A 20,281-nucleotide genomic window follows, 5' to 3' on the forward strand; every position below is an offset into this window, starting at 1 on the left:
CTGGAGTAACGATGCTGAAAATTCAGCTTTGCCAACACGAGAATAAATTACTTTATTTTTATTATTATTATTAAATTATTATTATTAAATGCCGCAATATTTGTACATCACGGTGATATTTGATTTTTAAATTTTAATGCAATAATTATTGTTAATTTTTTTAAAAAATTGTAAAACAGTGTGATTTGTATAAATCTTTTGAATAAATACATTTTTGACCATTAAGATTTTTTTTACACTGTGCAAAATTTAATATAAACACACAGCTTTTGTAATACATAAATAAACAAAAAAAAAAAAAAAAAAAAAAAAACAATGAGGATCGCCACTGAAAATATTGGGAATAGTAACAGAGAAAGATCTGGAAGCATTACAGTAATGAGAGTTGGGGGATAAAATGTGCTTGTCTTGAAAAATGCCACAATAAAAATTCTTAATGGCTTAATTTTCCTCACGCAAAATATCATTTCTGCCCGTTTCTTTAATATAAGTTAATTTCATTAATTTTTTCCTTTGATTTTGAGGTCAAATATGACCCCTTTCAAGAGGCTACATGAGTTTCAACCACATACATGAAATGTTTTGATTGTTTCTTGATAAAAACACTAAAAAATAACATGTAACAAACACTCGTGGCTCATTTGACACAGTGTAAAGGTGCTACATTGTGTCTCACTACAAATAAAATCCATCTGCTGGACACAGAGTTCTTGAGAGACACGAGAGAGTCCTGTGAGAAGACACACTGTATGTCTGTGTGTGTCATTGTGTTCGTCTCCAGTGCTGCTGGTGGGAGTTAATGTCATGTTCTTGGCATCCGCTCTCATCATGATCGTGTGTGTGTGTGTGTCAGCTGGACTGAGGGTCTCCAGAGGTAGTTGGTGTCTCCAGCCCGACTCGCTTTAGTGATTCTTCATACTTCCTCTTTCCCAGAGTCACTATGTCCTCTACTTCTTCCGCCAAGTCCCGCCTACCACTGTCCACCAGCGCTTTCATCAGCCGTTGCACCGCCCCAGGCCCCGCCCCCTGCTGCCCTCTCGCCCAATGAAAGAGCATCGCCAATACCTGGGCCCCAAAGTTGTCCCTGACAAAACAAACACATTTTATTTGTATTACTATTTATACTCACGATTTTTAATTTATTTGTTAAAATGATCTGTTTCCTGTTACTGTACACAATATCTGTCATGTCAGTGTGTGTACATCATGGCAGTATTTGATATGCTGCCTTTAATTTATGATTTTAATGAAAAAAATTATATAAAACAGTATTCTTATTGTACAAACCTATTTTTGACCATTAAGATTTTTGCATTGTGCATTTTTATTTTATATTTGCATTATATATATATATATATATATATACATACACAATTTTTGTCATGTCAACTAAAGCATGGATGGATGGATATAACAAACAAAATGAAATAATTATTTATTTATTTATTCAATAATAAAAAATTAAGTAAATAATAAAAAATAATTAAATATATAATTAAATGTTGCGATAAATAAATAAAAATAAAATTAAAAGTGAGTCTAAATAAATAAGGTATTTATGCACTGATAACAAATAAATTTCATTAATGTAAACAAACAAAACTGCATAATCATAATATATACACACACACACACACACACACACATATATACATTATATATATATATATATATATATAATTACCATCATATAAAAAACTTACAGTAATGAGAATTGGTGAATAAAATGTGCCTAATTGTCCTAAATAAATTAAAATACAATAAAATATGAGACTAAATAAATAAGGTATACAATTATTCATTTGAAAATAAAAATAAAAACTAACATTAATTGTGGCATAAATGTATTTTTTGCCTCTTATGCTGATATTTCTTTGCATTTTTATTGATTGCAACACTTTAGAATTAATTTAATTATTCATAATTTTTTATCATTTTGTCTGCTATATTGAAGCCTAACATGGTCCTTTGTTACACATTACATATACTTACTATAGTAATAACAGTAAATTAGGCATAATTATAAGCAACTAACCCTAAACCAATCCCTAAGCCTTTAGTAAGGACATGTTCTTAATTAATGTTACTCGAATCTATAATAACAGTGTAAAAATGACACCTTAAAATAAAGTGAATTTCAGTAACCTTAAAATTTAACTTGACTTGAGAGATACTGGGGTATAAAGATGATAAAATGAAGAGACAACAGAAAAGGACATAGAGAGCTTGACAAAATGAGCATGCATGCAAGCAAGCGTGTGAATGTGTACCATCTCCTGCTGTGTCCCAGATGGCTGAGTGATCCAAACAAAACACTCAAAATTCACTTAATTTCACATTTCACAATCACATATTTTCACACTGCCTCTCTCTTTCTCTGTAATGCATTTCCTATAGTGATTATATGTGATTTTAAACCATCTGTGATTGAGCAAACCACTTTTGAAAAAAAAAACCCATTGAACTTATGATATCAAATGTAAACGTAAACTGTAAACGGTCCTAAAAAGCTCATGAAGTTGGAGCCGATAGCCTCATGGTCAGCGCTCTGACGCGTAGCGCGGTTGGAGCGACCCGAGTCCCCCACTCTCTCTCTTCGCATCCTGTCCGTTCTCTACTATCCTATCTCAAAAAAGTGATGATGAATATTAATGAGGTCATACGGATCCGGCTTGGTAATAATTCCTGCACTGTCCAGACATAATTAATATTCAATGAGAAAGTGTTCACTAATGTTGCAAGATACAACAACCTGAAGGGGGGCAGAATTGTTAAGTGGACCTGAAGATCATGTGCTGTAAAATCTGTTGCAAATCTGTCCTATAATAAAGGCCTCAGCAGACATACAGCGCCATCTGCTGGCGGCCTCTTTCCACACTCTCCACCGGCGCTGATCTGATGCCCACCTGTGTTGGTTTCGGATTCGTTCCAGCTGGTCGTAGCTGATGCCCAGGCTGATGCCGATATCTGCCACTCTTGGTTGATGCGTAAGGAGATGGACAGCAGGTTGGTCTGTGTCAGGTAGCCGCTCTCCGGGTCGCCCAGGTTCAGCTCGCCGATGTTCCCATCACAGTCAGCGTTCTGTGTGTGAAAATATTATAAAACAATTATTTTTTTAACTGTCATAGTTTAAATTCTAGACAAGTTCAAATTTTTCTCATGCTTCTCATGAGCTGCCTGTCCACCGTCTGCATAGGCAGCATTGTTATATTTATCGTCCTTGGTGTGAACACGCCTTTAGGAGCGAGGTATCTTATAATACAAAATATAGCATTGTACAACACAGCATTATGCACTGGAGTTAGATCATTGAGATTGCTCACAGGAATCCGCAAAGGAAGTGTCGCCATCCACTGGTTGTCATGACCTTTTCTTTTACTTGCTACTTCCTCTGGAAGATCATTAGGCACTTCGCCCCTGTAAAATGAAACCTGGAAGGACACACATCTTATAACAGGAGAGGTAAAACTGAAAGTGATAATCATCATCATCACATCTAATCAAATTGAGGTTAATCTGTGAAGCTAAATGTTTGACCAATGAGATTCCACCGTGGGAGGAGCTAACAAACCCTGTCTCACCTGTCCTCTCACGGTGCCCTGCTGTGGGTGGGTCGGGCACACATGGACCTCTTTAATGTTCTTCAGGTGAGAGTAAAAGGTGAATGAGAGTCTGCCATCTTTACAGTCAGGACGGTCTGAGGACACCATTCGGGTTAACTTTAATATGATTAATAGTTTGCATCTTTCATGCTGTGTAGGTTGTGGTGTGTTTCTTGTTGTAAACATGTATGTGTCCACCTGCGCTGATGTCAATGCCTCTCTCAAAGCCAGCGAAAAACTGCTCTCCCTCCAGCAGGATACACAACTCGGACGGCTGAGGACCTTCATACTGCTCCGACAGAGACTCCAACCTGCTTTCAGCCTAAAGAGAGAATTAAACAAGGACTGCTTATGGAAGCTTGTTTCTGCCACTGAATTGTGAGATATAAAGTCAGAATTGCGAGATATAAAGTCAGAATTGCGAGTTATAAAGTCAGAATTGCGAGTTATAAAGTCAGAATTGCGAGATGTAAAGTCAGATTTGCGAGATATAAAGTCAGAATTGCGAGTTATAAAGTCAGAATTGCGAGATAAAGTCAGAATTGCGAGATATAAAGTCAGAATTGCGAGTTATAAAGTCAGAATTGCGAGTTATAAAGTCAGAATTGCGAGTTATAAAGTCAGAATTGCGAGTTATAAAGTCAGAATTGCGAGATATAAAGTCAGAATTGCGAGTTATAAAGTCAGAATTGCGAGTTATAAAGTCAGAATTGCGAGATGTAAAGTCAGATTTGCGAGATATAAAGTCAGAATTGCGAGTTATAAAGTCAGAATTACGTGACAAAGTCAGAATTGCGAGATATAGTCAGAATTGCGAGATAAAGTCAGAATTGCGAGATAAAGTCAGAATTGCGAGTTATAAAGTCAGAATTGCGAGATAAAGTCAGAATTGCGAGATATAAAGACAGAATTACGTGACAAAGTCAGAATTGCGAGATATAAAGTCAGAATTGCGAGATAAAGTCAGAATTGCGAGTTATAAAGTCAGAATTACGTGACAAAGTCAGAATTGCGAGATATAAAGTCAGAATTGCGAGATAAAGTCAGAATTGCGAGATAAAGTCAGAATTGCGAGTTATAAAGTCAGAATTACATGACAAAGTCAGAATTGCGAGATATAAAGTCAGAATTGCGAGATAAAGTCAGAATTGCGAGATAAAGTCAGAATTGCGAGTTATAAAGTCAGAATTACGTGACAAAGTCAGAATTGCGAGATATAAAGTCAGAATTGCGAGATAAAGTCAGAATTGCGAGATAAAGTCAGAATTGCGAGTTATAAAGTCAGAATTACATGACAAAGTCAGAATTGCGAGATATAAAGTCAGAATTGCGAGATAAAGTCAGAATTGCGAGATAAAGTCAGAATTGCGAGATATAAAGTCAGAATTGCGAGTTATAAAGTCAGAATTGCGAGATGTAAAGTCAGAATTGCGAGATGTAAAGTCAGAATTGCGAGATAAAGTCAGAATTGCGAGATAAAGTCAGAATTGCGAGTTATAAAGTCAGAATTACATGACAAAGTCAGAATTGCGAGATATAAAGTCAGAATTGCGAGATAAAGTCAGAATTGCGAGATAAAGTCAGAATTGCGAGTTATAAAGTCAGAATTACGTGACAAAGTCAGAATTGCGAGATAAAGTCAGAATTGCGAGATATAAAGTCAGAATTGCGAGATATAAAGTCAGAATTGCGAGTTATAAAGTCAGAATTGCGAGATGTAAAGTCAGAATTGCGAGATGTAAAGTCAGAATTGCGAGATATAAAGTCAGAATTGCGAGATAAAGTCAGAATTGCGAGATATAAAGTCAGAATTTCGAGTTATAAAGTCAGAATTGCGAGATGTAAAGTCAGAATTGCGAGATATAAAGACAGAATTGCAAGATAAAGTCAGAATTGCGAGATAAAGTCAGAATTGCGAGATATAAAGTCAGAATTGCGAGATATAAAGTCAGAATTGCGAGATAAAGTCAGAATTGCGAGATATAAAGTCAGAATTGCGAGATAAAGTCAGAATTGTGAGATATAAAGTCAGAATTGCGAGTTATAAAGTCAGAATTGCGAGATGTAAAGTCAGAATTGCGAGATATAAAGACAGAATTGCGAGTTATAAAGTCAGAATTACGTGACAAAGTCAGAATTGCGAGATAAAGTCAGAATTGCGAGATATAAAGTCAGAATTGCGAGATATAAAGTCAGAATTGCGAGTTATAAAGTCAGAATTGCGAGATGTAAAGTCAGAATTGCGAGATGTAAAGTCAGAATTGCGAGATATAAAGTCAGAATTGCGAGATAAAGTCAGAATTGCGAGATATAAAGTCAGAATTGCGAGATATAAAGTCAGAATTGCGAGTTATAAAGTCAGAATTGCGAGATGTAAAGTCAGAATTGCGAGATGTAAAGTCAGAATTGCGAGATATAAAGTCAGAATTGCGAGATAAAGTCAGAATTGCGAGATATAAAGTCAGAATTTCGAGTTATAAAGTCAGAATTGCGAGATGTAAAGTCAGAATTGCGAGATATAAAGACAGAATTGCAAGATAAAGTCAGAATTGCGAGATAAAGTCAGAATTGCGAGATATAAAGTCAGAATTGCGAGATATAAAGTCAGAATTGCGAGATAAAGTCAGAATTGCGAGATATAAAGTCAGAATTGCGAGATAAAGTCAGAATTGTGAGATATAAAGTCAGAATTGCGAGTTATAAAGTCAGAATTGCGAGATGTAAAGTCAGAATTGCGAGATATAAAGACAGAATTGCGAGTTATAAAGTCAGAATTACGTGACAAAGTCAGAATTGCGAGATAAAGTCAGAATTGCGAGATAAAGTCAGAATTGCGAGATATAAAGTCAGAATTGCGAGATATAAAGTCAGAATTGCGAGTTATAAAGTCAGAATTACGTGACAAAGTCAGAATTGCGAGATAAAGTCAGAATTGCGAGATAAAGTCAGAATTGCGAGATATAAAGTCAGAATTGCGAGTTATAAAGTCAGAATTGCGAGATATAAAGTCAGAATTGCGAGATATAAAGTCAGAATTGCGAGATAAAGTCAGAATTGTGAGATATAAAGTCCGAATTGCGAGATATAAAGTCAGAATTGCGAGAAAGTCAGAATTGCGAGTTATAAAGTCAGAATTGCGAGATATAAAGTCAGAATTGCGAGATATAAAGTCAGAATTGCGAGATATAAAGTCAGAGTTGCGAGATATAAAGTCAGAATTACGTGAGAAAGTCAGAATTGCGAGTTATAAAGACAGAATTGTGAGAAAAAAAAGACAGAATTGTGAGATAAAAAGTTGCAATTACCTTTTTAATTTTTTATTTAGTGGCAGAAACAAACTTCCATACTAAAAGTGTAGTGTATAATTTTAATGAAAAAATGCTTATCCTACCTAGCCTATAATTATAAAGAAGTTCATAGATTTCCTGGAATACGAATGCCACAGACTCTTTTAACTCACGAGACCGTCACACTGCACTTTTTATTACACCGACTTCCATTCATACGCATGTGAATGCAGAAGACAGGAAACGCAATGCGAATTTCAATGCGTTCCAGTGTCCGTAGAAATTTCGTATGCTCAAAGTCTAGTGTAACCACGGCATTAGTAAGCAACAGCCTACCCAGAACACCCTAGAAACAACATAGCAACCACACACACACTCACCTTGTCAGACGGCAGGCACTGCAGCAGAACCTGCTCTGGGTCGCTTTTCCTCTGAAGCGCCAGGAATCGAACCCGGAACTGTTTCAAGCGCTGATACATCTTCCTGACAACCCCACTAACACACCTGTGAGTGGTGTACCACAACCAGTACCTGAACACACACATGTGACACTGAAGACTAAAATAACTGCGAATATATTGCATATTCACATAGAAAACAGTTATATTAATTTGTAATAATATTTCACATTATTACTGTTTTAACTGTATTTTAGATCAAATAAATGCAGCCTTGATGAGCAGAAGAGATTTCTTCGCTGCTCACCATGAGAAGTGTGTGATTGAGAAGACGGCATAGATGTGCGTGACGTAGAGCGACACCTGAGCGGTGATGTCAGTCCAGGTGTGGGCCGTGGGGTCGCCGTGCATCAGGTGCAAACGGGACATGTCCACCATGTGTCCTGAACACACACATATGAATGTCAATCAGTAGCACACTACCATAATATTCATACTTGCTAAATTTAAAACAAATCTATATTATATTATAAAACTTGTTGAATCTGAAATGCTAAAACAATAGATCTAGTGTTGACAGTAAAGACTCAGTATTGTATATAATAAGCACATTGTACACATTCCTCATTTGTTCAACAGCATTAACGTCTAGATTAAGTTAAACCGGTAATGTGTGTAAATGTAAATCTCAGGCAGGAATAAGATTAAGATCTGCTCAGTTTAATGATTAAACAGTTTCCTAGAAAGAAGTGAACGTGATGCAATACCAGTCACTCCAGGTGGAAGAGGAACCTGCACTCTGATTGGCTGAAGGAAGTGCATGCTGGGAGTTTGAGAGAGGCATAGCAGTGGGCTGGCGCTCGCTTGAGGGTCTCCGGTCAGGTCCTGTACCTCAGACAGCGCCACCTGCAGGACCTAAGGTGGAAAAACAAATATATAAACAGAACTGAACAATATGTGATCAATGACTAACAGTGCAATTAGCTCATTATTAGAAACAGTGGATATTTTTTCCAATTCAAGCCAAAGTTTATTATCGTATATTCATGTACAGACCTGCAGTGTGACCGTACGTGTCCCTGTTGTGCACTCTGGAGGGAAAGTAAGTTTGATCCCCGGGTCGAATTGAGATACCAGCAGCGCCCCCTCTGGGGACACGGAGCAACTGTCCAGGAAAGGACGAGAGACGGCCACGAACCACGAGAACTGCGACACACTGCAGCAGGCCAACTACATACACACACACACACCAGAATATATATATATATATATGTGTGCAGTAACGCTCTCATGATGGTGTACGGTGGTTCAACAATATGAAACGTAACGTTTGACCGAGAGAGATCTGATTGGCTCACCCGCGCTGGACGGCCCCCTGGCCTGCAGCTGTGTTTCTCACTTCCTCTCCTGGTCAGGGTGGGCAGTGTCGTCCAAGACTGACCATCAAACCTGCGAACCGCCACATCACCTTTCCGTGCTTTACGATACGGGATACACACCTCTACCGGCTACAAGAGTGACAGGGTGACAGAGACACAGGGAAAAAAATATTATAATTATTATATTTGAATAATACTCATATATTTATTAATTTTAATAATTAATTTATTATATGTATTTTTAGTTCATATATTATTAATTATAATAATACAGTATTTTATTAATTTATAGTTTTAACTGTAATAGTTATTACTTATAAAACAGCTTTCTTTCACTATAAAAATTATTATTATTATATTTTATTCATATTCATATATGTATTAATTATAATAATTAATTCAAGTTCATATTATTAATTATAATAATACTGCATTTTATTCATTTTTAGTTTTAACTGTATTAGTAATTACTTATAAAACAGGAGCTTTCTCTGACTAAAATTATTATAATTATATTTTAATAATATTCATATATTTAGTAATTATAATAAAATTATTATAATTATATTTTAATAATATTCATTATAATACTTTATTTCTTATATTTTACTTAGAATTGTTTATATATTATTATTGTAATAATAATACTGTATTTTATTAATTATAGTTTTAATTTTAATTATTAGTTATTACTTAGAAAACAGGAGCCTTCTTTCACTATAAAAGTATTCTAATAATATTTGAATAATAATATTTATTAATTATAATATTTAATATATGATTAATTATAATAAGTGTATTTTATTCATTTATAGTTTTAACTGTATTAGTTATTACTTATAAAAGACTTTCAATTTTCACTAGTCTTTCACTATAAAAATTATTATAATTATTATATTGTATTCATATTCATATATGTATTAATTATAATAGTTTATTTATTAAAGTTCATAATTATATTATTAATTATAATAATACTGAATTTTATTAATTTATAGTTTTAACTGTATTAGTAATTACTTATAAAACAGGAGCTTTCTTTCACTATAAAATTATTATACATATATTTTAATATTCATATATTAATTATAATAATTAATTTATTATATTTTATTAACATTCATATATTTTCTCATTATAATAATTTATTTATTATATTTTATTTATATTAGTTCATATATTATTATTATTATTATTATAATAATACTGTATTTTATTAATTTATAGTTTTAACTTTATTAGTTATTACTTAGAAAACAGGAGCCTTCTTTCACTATAAAAATTATTATAATTATTATATTTTAATAATATCGATTAATTGCGATTAACAAAAGTTTAAACTGATTAATAATAATAATTATATTTTTTACCATTTATGATATTTAACTGTGTTATTTATATATCATAAAACAGGAGCTTATTCACTAAGTATTTATATTTATATAAATATAAACAAAAATTACAACCTCCTCAAATGTGGCTCCATGTGGGCAGAGCTCCAGCTGTCGACTCAACAGGATGTCATGCTCCTCTAGCCACACCCACTTCCTGTCTGGTCTCCTCTCCGCCCACTGGAATTGTGTGACCAAGCTTACGCATCTCCGTGGAAACAAGAGCTCCGCCCCTCCAGGAAGGAACACGTGACAACCAGCAGGTGATACTTGAAAACTGATGAGAGAAGAGTTCCGTTTGGAACATTATAGAATGTATACTGCAGTGCACACTATTGTATATTATACTAGTATGCAGAATGTAACTATAAAGAAAGAGTGGTGCGCTACATTATTGTCATCACATGGCCTACTTATACTGCATGTTTAAATCTGAGCATGTTTGTGAAATAAATTGACCTGTGCTGCTCGAGTCCGAGGTGCAACTCTGGGATCTCAGAACGTTCCTGAACTATAAAACACAAACAGTGTCATTGGGGTCAAACAGGCTTAGTTTGTTTGGGTTTCATTCATTGATGAGAAAAGCTTCCAAAATACATGATGTAATCCTAACAGATCGAACATTTCATTACTATAGTTCATGGTAAGCATTAAAGCAGCAGCAGTGAGAGTCGACAGTGACCTGGGGTCACGTGAGCGAGCGGTGGGGGCGTCGGGGGGCGGTCCAACGGGTTGTTCCTCATGTCCAGTTTGTCGAGCAGCGGGAGGGAGTGCAAACATTCTGGAACACTCCTCAGATCATTACTCTGGATCACTAGCTGCCTCAGAGAGCGGAGAGATCCTGAGAGAGAGAGAGAGAGAAAGAGTCATTTGGTTAGTTGAACTTCTGAAATACAGTGTCACAAACACTAGATTTTTCCTTCAAAAGCTCCAAATCTCACTCAAAAATAGTTGTTTCTACTGTAGCTAGCATAGTTTAAAAACAATTAACGGCAGTAGATGGTTGTATAGTGTTCTTCAGAGACTCATTAGGGTTTACACTTCAAATGTAAAAGTGTTTGAGTGGTTCGTGTGTTTATTCAGCTATAGTTTGGGGACATCCTCATTTGGAAAAATAATCTATAAAATAAATATTTTGTTTTTGTGTCAAAAGTGTGTGTGTTTTCATCACCCAGCGTCTCCGGCAGCACTCTGAGTCTGTTATTTGACAGCTCCAGAGTTTGTAAGTTCTGCAGTTGGCCCAGTTCTTCTGGAAGTCTCTCCAGCTGGTTGAAGGACACATCCAGCTCCTCCAGCCTGCAGAGGAGGCCCACTCCCTGGGGCAGATCCACCAGCCTGTTCCCCAGCAGACTTGCCCGCCGCAGGGACGCCAGCGCTCCCAGACCCTCCGGCAGACCCGTCAGGCGATTATGACACAGCAGGAGCTCAGAGAGGTGAGAGAGAGATAGAATACAGGGAGGAAGAGAGGAGAGACGGTTGAAGGAGAGATCCAGGTGAACGAGGAGAGACAGAGAAGAGACGGAGTCAGGGAGAGAGGAGAGGAGGCCAGGGAGAGGGTCACCCTGAGGGTCATGGAAACGGTGTCCTTGAAATAAAGAGAGAGAATATTAACACATGAAAAAAGGTTAAACGGATGGACAGATGGATAGATAGATAGATAGATAGATAGATAGATAGATAGATAGATAGACAGACAGACGGATAGATAGACACAGACAGACGGATAGACAGACAGATGGATAGACAGACTAGATAGATAGACAGACAGATGGATAGATAGACAGACAGACAGATGGATAGACAGACAGACAGATAGACAGATGGATAGATAGACAGACAGACAGACGGATAGATAGACACAGACAGACAGACGGATAGATAGACACAGACAGACGGATAGACAGACAGACAGATGGATAGACATACAGACAGACGGATAGATAGACACAGACAGACGGATAGACAGGCAGATGGATAGACAGACTAGATAGATAGACAGAGAGATGGATAGATAGACAGACAGACAGATGGATAGACAGACAGACAGACAGATAGACAGACGGATAGATAGACAGACAGATAGATGGATAGATAGACAGACAGACAGACAGACGGATAGATAGACACAGACAGACGGATAGACAGACAGACAGATGGATAGACATACAGACAGACGGATAGATAGACACAGACAGACGGATAGATAGACACAGACAGACGGATAGACAGACAGACAGATGGATAGACAGACTAGATAGATAGACAGATTGACAGATAGACAGACAGACAGATGTACAGACAGACGGATAGATAGACACAGACAGACAGATGGATAGACATACAGACAGACGGATAGATAGACACAGACAGACGGATAGACAGACAGACAGATGGATAGACATACAGACAGACGGATAGATAGACACAGACAGACGGATAGACAGACAGACAGACAGACAGACTAGATAGACAGACAGATGGATAGATAGACAGACAGACAGACAGACGGATAGATAGACACAGACAGACGGATAGACAGACAGACAGATGGATAGACATACAGACAGACGGATAGATAGACACAGACAGACGGATAGACAGACAGACAGACAGACAGACTAGATAGACAGACAGATGGATAGATAGACAGACAGACAGACAGACGGATAGATAGACAGACGGATAGATAGACAGACAGACAGACGGATAGACAGACACAGACAGATGGATAGACATACAGACAGACGGATAGACAGACACAGACAGATGGATAGACATACAGACAGACGGATAGATAAACACAGACAGATGGATAGATAGACAGACAGACAGATGGACAGACATACAGACAGACGGATAGATAGACACAGACAGACGGATAGACAGGCAGATGGATAGACAGACTAGATAGATAGACAGACAGACAGACAGATAGACAGACGGATAGATAGACAGACAGATAGACAGATGGATAGATAGACAGACAGACAGACAGACGGATAGATAGACACAGACAGACGGATAGACAGACTAGATAGATAGACAGATTGACAGATAGACAGACAGACAGATGTACAGACAGACGGATAGATAGACACAGACAGACGGATAGACAGGCAGACAGACAGATGGATAGACAGACTAGATAGATAGACAGATTGACAGATAGACAGACAGACAGATGTACAGACAGACGGATAGATAGACACAGACAGACAGATGGATAGACATACAGACAGACGGATAGATAGACACAGACAGACGGATAGACAGACAGACAGACGGATAGATAGACACAGACAGACGGATAGACAGACAGACAGACAGACAGACAGATGGACAGACAGACTAGATAGATAGACAGACAGATGGATAGACAGACAGACAGATGGATAGACAGACAGACAGACAGACAGAATAGATAGATAGACAGATGGATAGACATACAGACAGACTGATAGACAGACAGACAGACAGATGGACAGACATACAGACAGACGGATAGATAGACACAGACAGACGGATACATAGACAGACTAGATAGATAGATGGATAGATAGACAGACAGACAGATGGACAGACATACAGACAGACGGATAGATAGACACAGACAGACGGATAGACAGACAGACAGACAGATGGATAGACAGACTAGATAGATAGACAGAATAGATAGATAGACAGATGGATAGACAGACAGACAGACAGATAGACAGACGGATAGATAGACAGACAGACAGATAGACAGACGGATAGACAGACACAGACAGATGGATAGACATACAGACAGACGGATAGACAGACACAGACAGATGGATAGACATACAGACAGACGGATAGACAGACACAGACAGATGGATAGACATACAGACAGACGGATAGATAAACAGAGACGGATAGACAGACAGACAGACAGATGGATAGACAGACAGACAGACAGATGGACAGACATACAGACAGACGGATAGATAGACACAGACAGACGGATAGATGGATAGATAGACAGACAGACAGATGGACAGACATACAGACAGACGGATAGATAGACACAGACAGACGGATACATAGACAGACTAGATAGATAGACAGATGGATAGATAGACAGACAGACAGATGGACAGACATACAGACAGACGGATAGATAGACACAGACAGACGGATAGACAGACTAGATAGATAGACAGAATAGATAGATAGATAGACAGATGGATAGACAGACAGATATACAGACAGACAGATAGATAGATAGACAGATGGATAGACATATAGACAGACGGATAGATAGACACAGACAGACGGATAGACAGACAGACAGATGGATAGACATACAGACAGACGGATAGATAGACACAGACAGACGGATAGACAGACTAGATAGATAGACAGATGGACAGATAGACAGACAGACAGATGGACAGACATACAGACAGACGGATAGATAGACACAGACAGATGGATAGACATACATACAGACAGACGGATAGATAGACACAGACAGACGGATAGACAGACTAGATAGATAGACAGAATAGATAGATAGACAGATGGATAGACAGACAGACAGACAGATAGACAGACGGATAGATAGACAGACAGACAGATAGACAGACGGATAGACGGACAGATAGATAGATGGATAGACAGACAGATATACAGACAGACAGATCTGAAAAATGTTACTTTTTTAAATTATTTTTTTACTTCATCAGAATAGTATGAAGCTTGGTAAAGGTTTTAGAAAAAAAAAAATCATGGACGATTCAAAAAGTGGATGGTCCTGAAAAAAATACTCTCACTTGTATTGTTCGTGGTCAAAAATGGGTATTGGTACTGAGCACCGCACATGACATGCAAGGGAAAAAAAGCACGATTTACAATTTCGTTCCCTCGTTGTGCTAAATCGCTCGCACGATTTACAATTTCGTTCCCTCGATTTGCTAAATCGCGTGCACGATTTACAATTTCGTTCCCTCGATTTGCTAAATCGCACGCACGATTTACAATTTCGTTCCCTCGTTGTGCTAAATCGCTCGCACGATTTAGAATTTCGATCCCTCGATTTGCTAAATCGCGTGCACGATTTACAATTTCGTTCCCTCGATTTGCTAAATCACACGCACGATTTACAATTTCGATCCCTTGATTTGCTAAATCGCACGCACGATTTACAATTTCGATCCCTCGATTTGCTAAATCGCACGCACGATTTACTATTTCGGACAGACATACAGACAGACGGATAGATAGACACAGACAGACGGATAGACAGGCAGATGGATAGACAGACTAGATAGATAGACAGACAGACAGACAGACAGATAGACAGACGGATAGATAGACAGACAGATAGACAGATGGATAGATAGACAGACAGACAGACAGACGGATAGATAGACACAGACAGACGGATAGACAGACTAGATAGATAGACAGATTGACAGATAGACAGACAGACAGATGTACAGACAGACGGATAGATAGACACAGACAGACGGATAGACAGACAGACAGACAGATGGATAGACAGACTAGATAGATAGACAGATTGACAGATAGACAGACAGACAGATGTACAGACAGACGGATAGATAGACACAGACAGATGGATAGACAGACTAGATAGATAGACAGATGGATAGATAGACAGACAGACAGATGGACAGACATACAGACAGACGGATAGATAGACACAGACAGACGGATAGACAGACTAGATAGATAGACAGAATAGATAGATAGACAGATGGATAGACAGACAGACAGACAGATACAGACGGATAGATAGACAGACAGACAGATAGACAGACGGATAGATAGACGGACAGATAGATAGACAGATGGATAGACAGACAGATATACAGACAGACAGATAGATAGATAGACAGATGGATAGACATATAGACAGACGGATAGATAGACACAGACAGACGGATAGACAGACAGACAGATGGATAGACATACAGACAGACGGATAGATAGACACAGACAGACGGATAGACAGACTAGATAGATAGACAGATGGACAGATAGACAGACAGACAGATGGACAGACATACAGACAGACGGATAGATAGACACAGACAGATGGATAGACATACAGACAGACGGATAGATAGACACAGACAGACGGATAGACAGACTAGATAGATAGACAGATGGACAGATAGACAGACAGACAGATGGACAGACATACAGACAGACGGATAGATAGACACAGACAGACGGATAGACAGACTAGATAGATAGACAGAATAGATAGATAGACAGATGGATAGACAGACAGACAGACAGATAGACAGACGGATAGATAGACAGACAGACAGATAGACAGACGGATAGACGGACAGATAGATAGATGGATAGACAGACAGATATACAGACAGACAGATAGATAGATAGACAGATGGATAGACATATAGACAGACGGATAGATAGACACAGACAGACGGATAGACAGACAGACAGATGAATAGACATACAGACAGACGGATAGATAGACACAGACAGACGGATAGACAGACTAGATAGATAGACAGATGGACAGATAGACAGATGGACAGACATACAGACAGACGGATAGATAGACACAGACAGATGGATAGACATACAGACAGACGGATAGACAGACTAGATAGATAGACAGATGGACAGATAGACAGACAGACAGATGGACAGACATACAGACAGACGGATAGATAGACACAGACAGACGGATAGACAGACTAGATAGATAGACAGATGGATAGATAGACAGACAGACAGATGGACAGACATACAGACAGACGGATAGATAGACACAGACAGACAGATGGATAGACAGACAGACGGATAAACAGACTAGATAGATAGACAGATGGATAGACAGACAGACAGACAGATAGACAGACGGATAGATAGACAGATGGATAGACAGACAGATAGACAGACAGATAGATAGATAGACAGATGGATAGACATACAGACAGACAGACAGATGGACAGATAGATAGACAGATGGATAGACAGACAGATAGACAGACGGATAGATAGACAGGCAGATGGATCAATAGACAGATAGACAGACAGATAGATAGACAGATAGACAGACAGATAGACAGACAGACAGACAGATAGATGTGAGTGAATGTAGGTAAATATTTAAGCGTGTGTGTATTCACCTCTGATAGCCAGAGAGCGCAGCTGTGTGAGTCGGGGCAGGACGTGCAGTGCACTCTCTAGCGCCCCCTCATCCTCTGATCCCAGTCTGAGGTACTGCAGGCCTCTCATCTGCTCCTGAACATACTCCCAGAACACAGGAAGAACCTCTCCTCCACCCCGATACACATCCAGAACCAGCCGCCCCTCTGCCAGCACACCATCCAGCCCCACCGACGGAGGAAGAGGAGGAGAGAGGCAGGGGAAAGAGGAGGAAGAGGACGACAAGATGGATGGAGCCCAGGTGTCCGTATGATCAGAGGAAAAAGAAAGTCCTAATAATGGACTTTCCTTCAACTGCAGCTTCCCAAAGAAATCTGGTGAAGCCAGACCCACTTCCGTCCCCATCATCATCACCCTTCTTTCATCTGAAAAACCATCAATATGACCTTCTTCTTCTCTTCTTCCATCACTTGTGGCCAGCCACACTTTGTCCTCCACCTCTTTATTCTCCCCTCTCTCCATCTATTCTCTTTTTTCTTTCCTTCAGCCCCTCCTACAAACAACATATAGTGAGAAAAATGACGGAGAGATGAATCTGCTGCCTCCGTCTTCATCTTTCCATCACCATGGTGGGATCACATCTCTAGACTGGTGGCCATGTCCAGACAAGCCCCTGCGCTGGAGTGACAAAACATCGTTCAGAGAGAAAGAAAAGTGTTAATTGAAAGACATGGAATATTTGCACTTTTAACCCTTCTCAGTCATTTTTCACGGAAAAATGTTACTTTTTTAAATTATTTTTTTACTTCATCAGAATAGTATGAAGCTTGGTAAAGGTTTTAGAAAAAAAAAATCATGGACGATTCAAAAAGTGGATGGTCCTGAAAAAAATACTCTCACTTGTATTGTTCGTGGTCAAAAATGGGTATTGGTACTGAGCACCGCACATGACATGCAAGGGAAAAAAAGCACGATTTACAATTTCGTTCCCTCGTTGTGCTAAATCGCTCGCACGATTTACAATTTCGTTCCCTCGATTTGCTAAATCGCGTGCACGATTTACAATTTCGTTCCCTCGATTTGCTAAATCGCACGCACGATTTACAATTTCGTTCCCTCGTTGTGCTAAATCGCTCGCACGATTTAGAATTTCGATCCCTCGATTTGCTAAATCGCACGCACGATTTACTATTTCGTTCCCTCGATTTGCTAAATCGCGTGCACGATTTACAATTTCGTTCCCTCGATTTGCTAAATCGCACGCACGATTTACAATTTCGATCCCTCGATTTGCTAAATCGCACGCACGATTTACAATTTCGATCCCTCGATTTGCTAAATCGCACGCACGATTTACTATTTCGTTCCCTCGATTTGCTAAATCGCACGCACGATTTACAATTTCGATCCCTCGATTTGCTAAATCGCACGCACGATTTACTATTTCGTTCCCTCGATTTGCTAAATCGCACGCACGATTTACAATTTCGTTCCCTCGATTTGCTAAATCGCACGCACGATTTACAATTTCGATCCCTCGATTTGCTAAATCGCACGCACGATTTACTATTTCGTTCCCTCGATTTGCTAAATCGCACGCACGATTTACAATTTCGATCCCTCGATTTGCTAAATCGCACGCACGATTTACAATTTCGTTCCCTCGATTTGCTAAGTCGCACGCACGATTTACAATTTCGATCCCTCGATTTGCTAAATCGCACGCACGATTTACTATTTCGTTCCCTCGATTTGCTAAATCGCTCGCACGATTTACTATTTCGTTCCCTCGATTTGCTAAATCGCGCGCACGATTTACTATTCCGTTCCCTCGATTTGCTAAATCGCGCGCACGATTTACTATTTCGTTCCCTCGATTTGCTAAATCGCGCGCACGATTTACTATTTCGCTCCCTCATTTTGCCAAATCGTTAGCACGATTTACTATTTTGTTCCCTCATTTTGCTAAATTGGAAATGTTCAGACTATCTATCTATCTATCTATCAGAATAATTTGTTTATATTGCAATATATATGCATTATAATTTCTAGATATCTGTTGACCACTAAAAATTTCACCTTTACAAACTTTAGTAACTTTAGCAACTAATGACAGTGGTTACTAATACTAACTTATTGTTTTTAGTAACAATAACTGCATTATCTACGCTATTTTAAAGGTAACTAAGGTTACCATAGTAAATCAGGGTAAAGCCACCGTCCTCATTCATTCACTTGTGGCTAAAACTAAATCACAGCTGCATTAAAGTAAGTAACTGAACTTATCCGAACATTTATACCGCATAATAAGTCATAAATCACAACAGTCTGACTGAATGATCACTTTACTCGTTAAACTGAGGGATAAACACTTACAATGCAGGATTTTAGGCGCGGATTTCTTGATGCACGTGACGTGTCTGTAACGTTCAAACAATATACGGTCGCGCGCATTTTATGAAACTAACACTAATAGAAGCTAAATGTAATATTCATTTGATCTACATTTGTGGAATATGATAAGTTCACTTCCGTGTTTCATGCACATGTTTCGTGTTGACACACACACCGCGGAACTTTGAGCAAAAGGCGGGAGGAGATTTCTTAAAGAGACAGTGACAGCAAAAAAAAATACATGTGGGTTAAAGGGATAGTTCACCCTAAAATGAAAATGAAATCATAATTTACTCAGCCTCAAGTTGCAAACCTGTATTAATTTCTTGTGTTGAACACAAAAGAAGATATTTTGAAGAATGTTGGTAACCAAACAGTTGATGGACCCCATTGACTTCCATAGAATATATTCTATATAGAAGTAAATGGGGACCAACAACTTTTTGGTTACCAACATTCTTCATAATATTATCTTTCTTGATATTCAAAAAGAACTTCATGCAGGTTTAGATCAGAATGACTTGTGTGACTAAATAATGACAGAATTTTATTTTTTATAATAATATAATATAATATATAATATAATATAATATAATATAATATATGTCACTTATTGTGGTTATGGATGAGAGAATGAAACAAAGCATCATTTTATGAGTGTCTTCCTCTGCTGTTGCTGTGATTTTTATGCAT

At 38.3% G+C, this 20,281-nt stretch overlaps 1 protein-coding gene across 1 annotated transcript; it reads right to left on the reverse strand.

The window, feature by feature from the left end:
- Nucleotides 1-227: 227 nt before the first annotated feature.
- Nucleotides 228-19,793, reverse strand: pidd1 (p53-induced death domain protein 1). The gene is given in 17 exon segments (XM_048157910.1): nucleotides 228-1,084; nucleotides 2,907-2,967; nucleotides 2,970-3,081; nucleotides 3,324-3,431; nucleotides 3,582-3,697; nucleotides 3,801-3,924; nucleotides 7,270-7,420; nucleotides 7,595-7,730; nucleotides 8,055-8,202; nucleotides 8,344-8,517; nucleotides 8,646-8,795; nucleotides 10,133-10,334; nucleotides 10,517-10,568; nucleotides 10,740-10,898; nucleotides 11,229-11,642; nucleotides 17,215-17,872; nucleotides 19,571-19,793. Coding segments are annotated over 16 exon segments (2,844 nt in total). The 5' UTR covers nucleotides 17,717-17,872; nucleotides 19,571-19,793; the 3' UTR covers nucleotides 228-849.
- Between the last annotated feature and the right edge of the window lie 488 nt (nucleotides 19,794-20,281).

This window comes from Megalobrama amblycephala, linkage group LG15, assembly GCF_018812025.1.
Source record: "Megalobrama amblycephala isolate DHTTF-2021 linkage group LG15, ASM1881202v1, whole genome shotgun sequence".
Lineage (NCBI taxonomy): Eukaryota > Metazoa > Chordata > Actinopteri > Cypriniformes > Xenocyprididae > Megalobrama > Megalobrama amblycephala.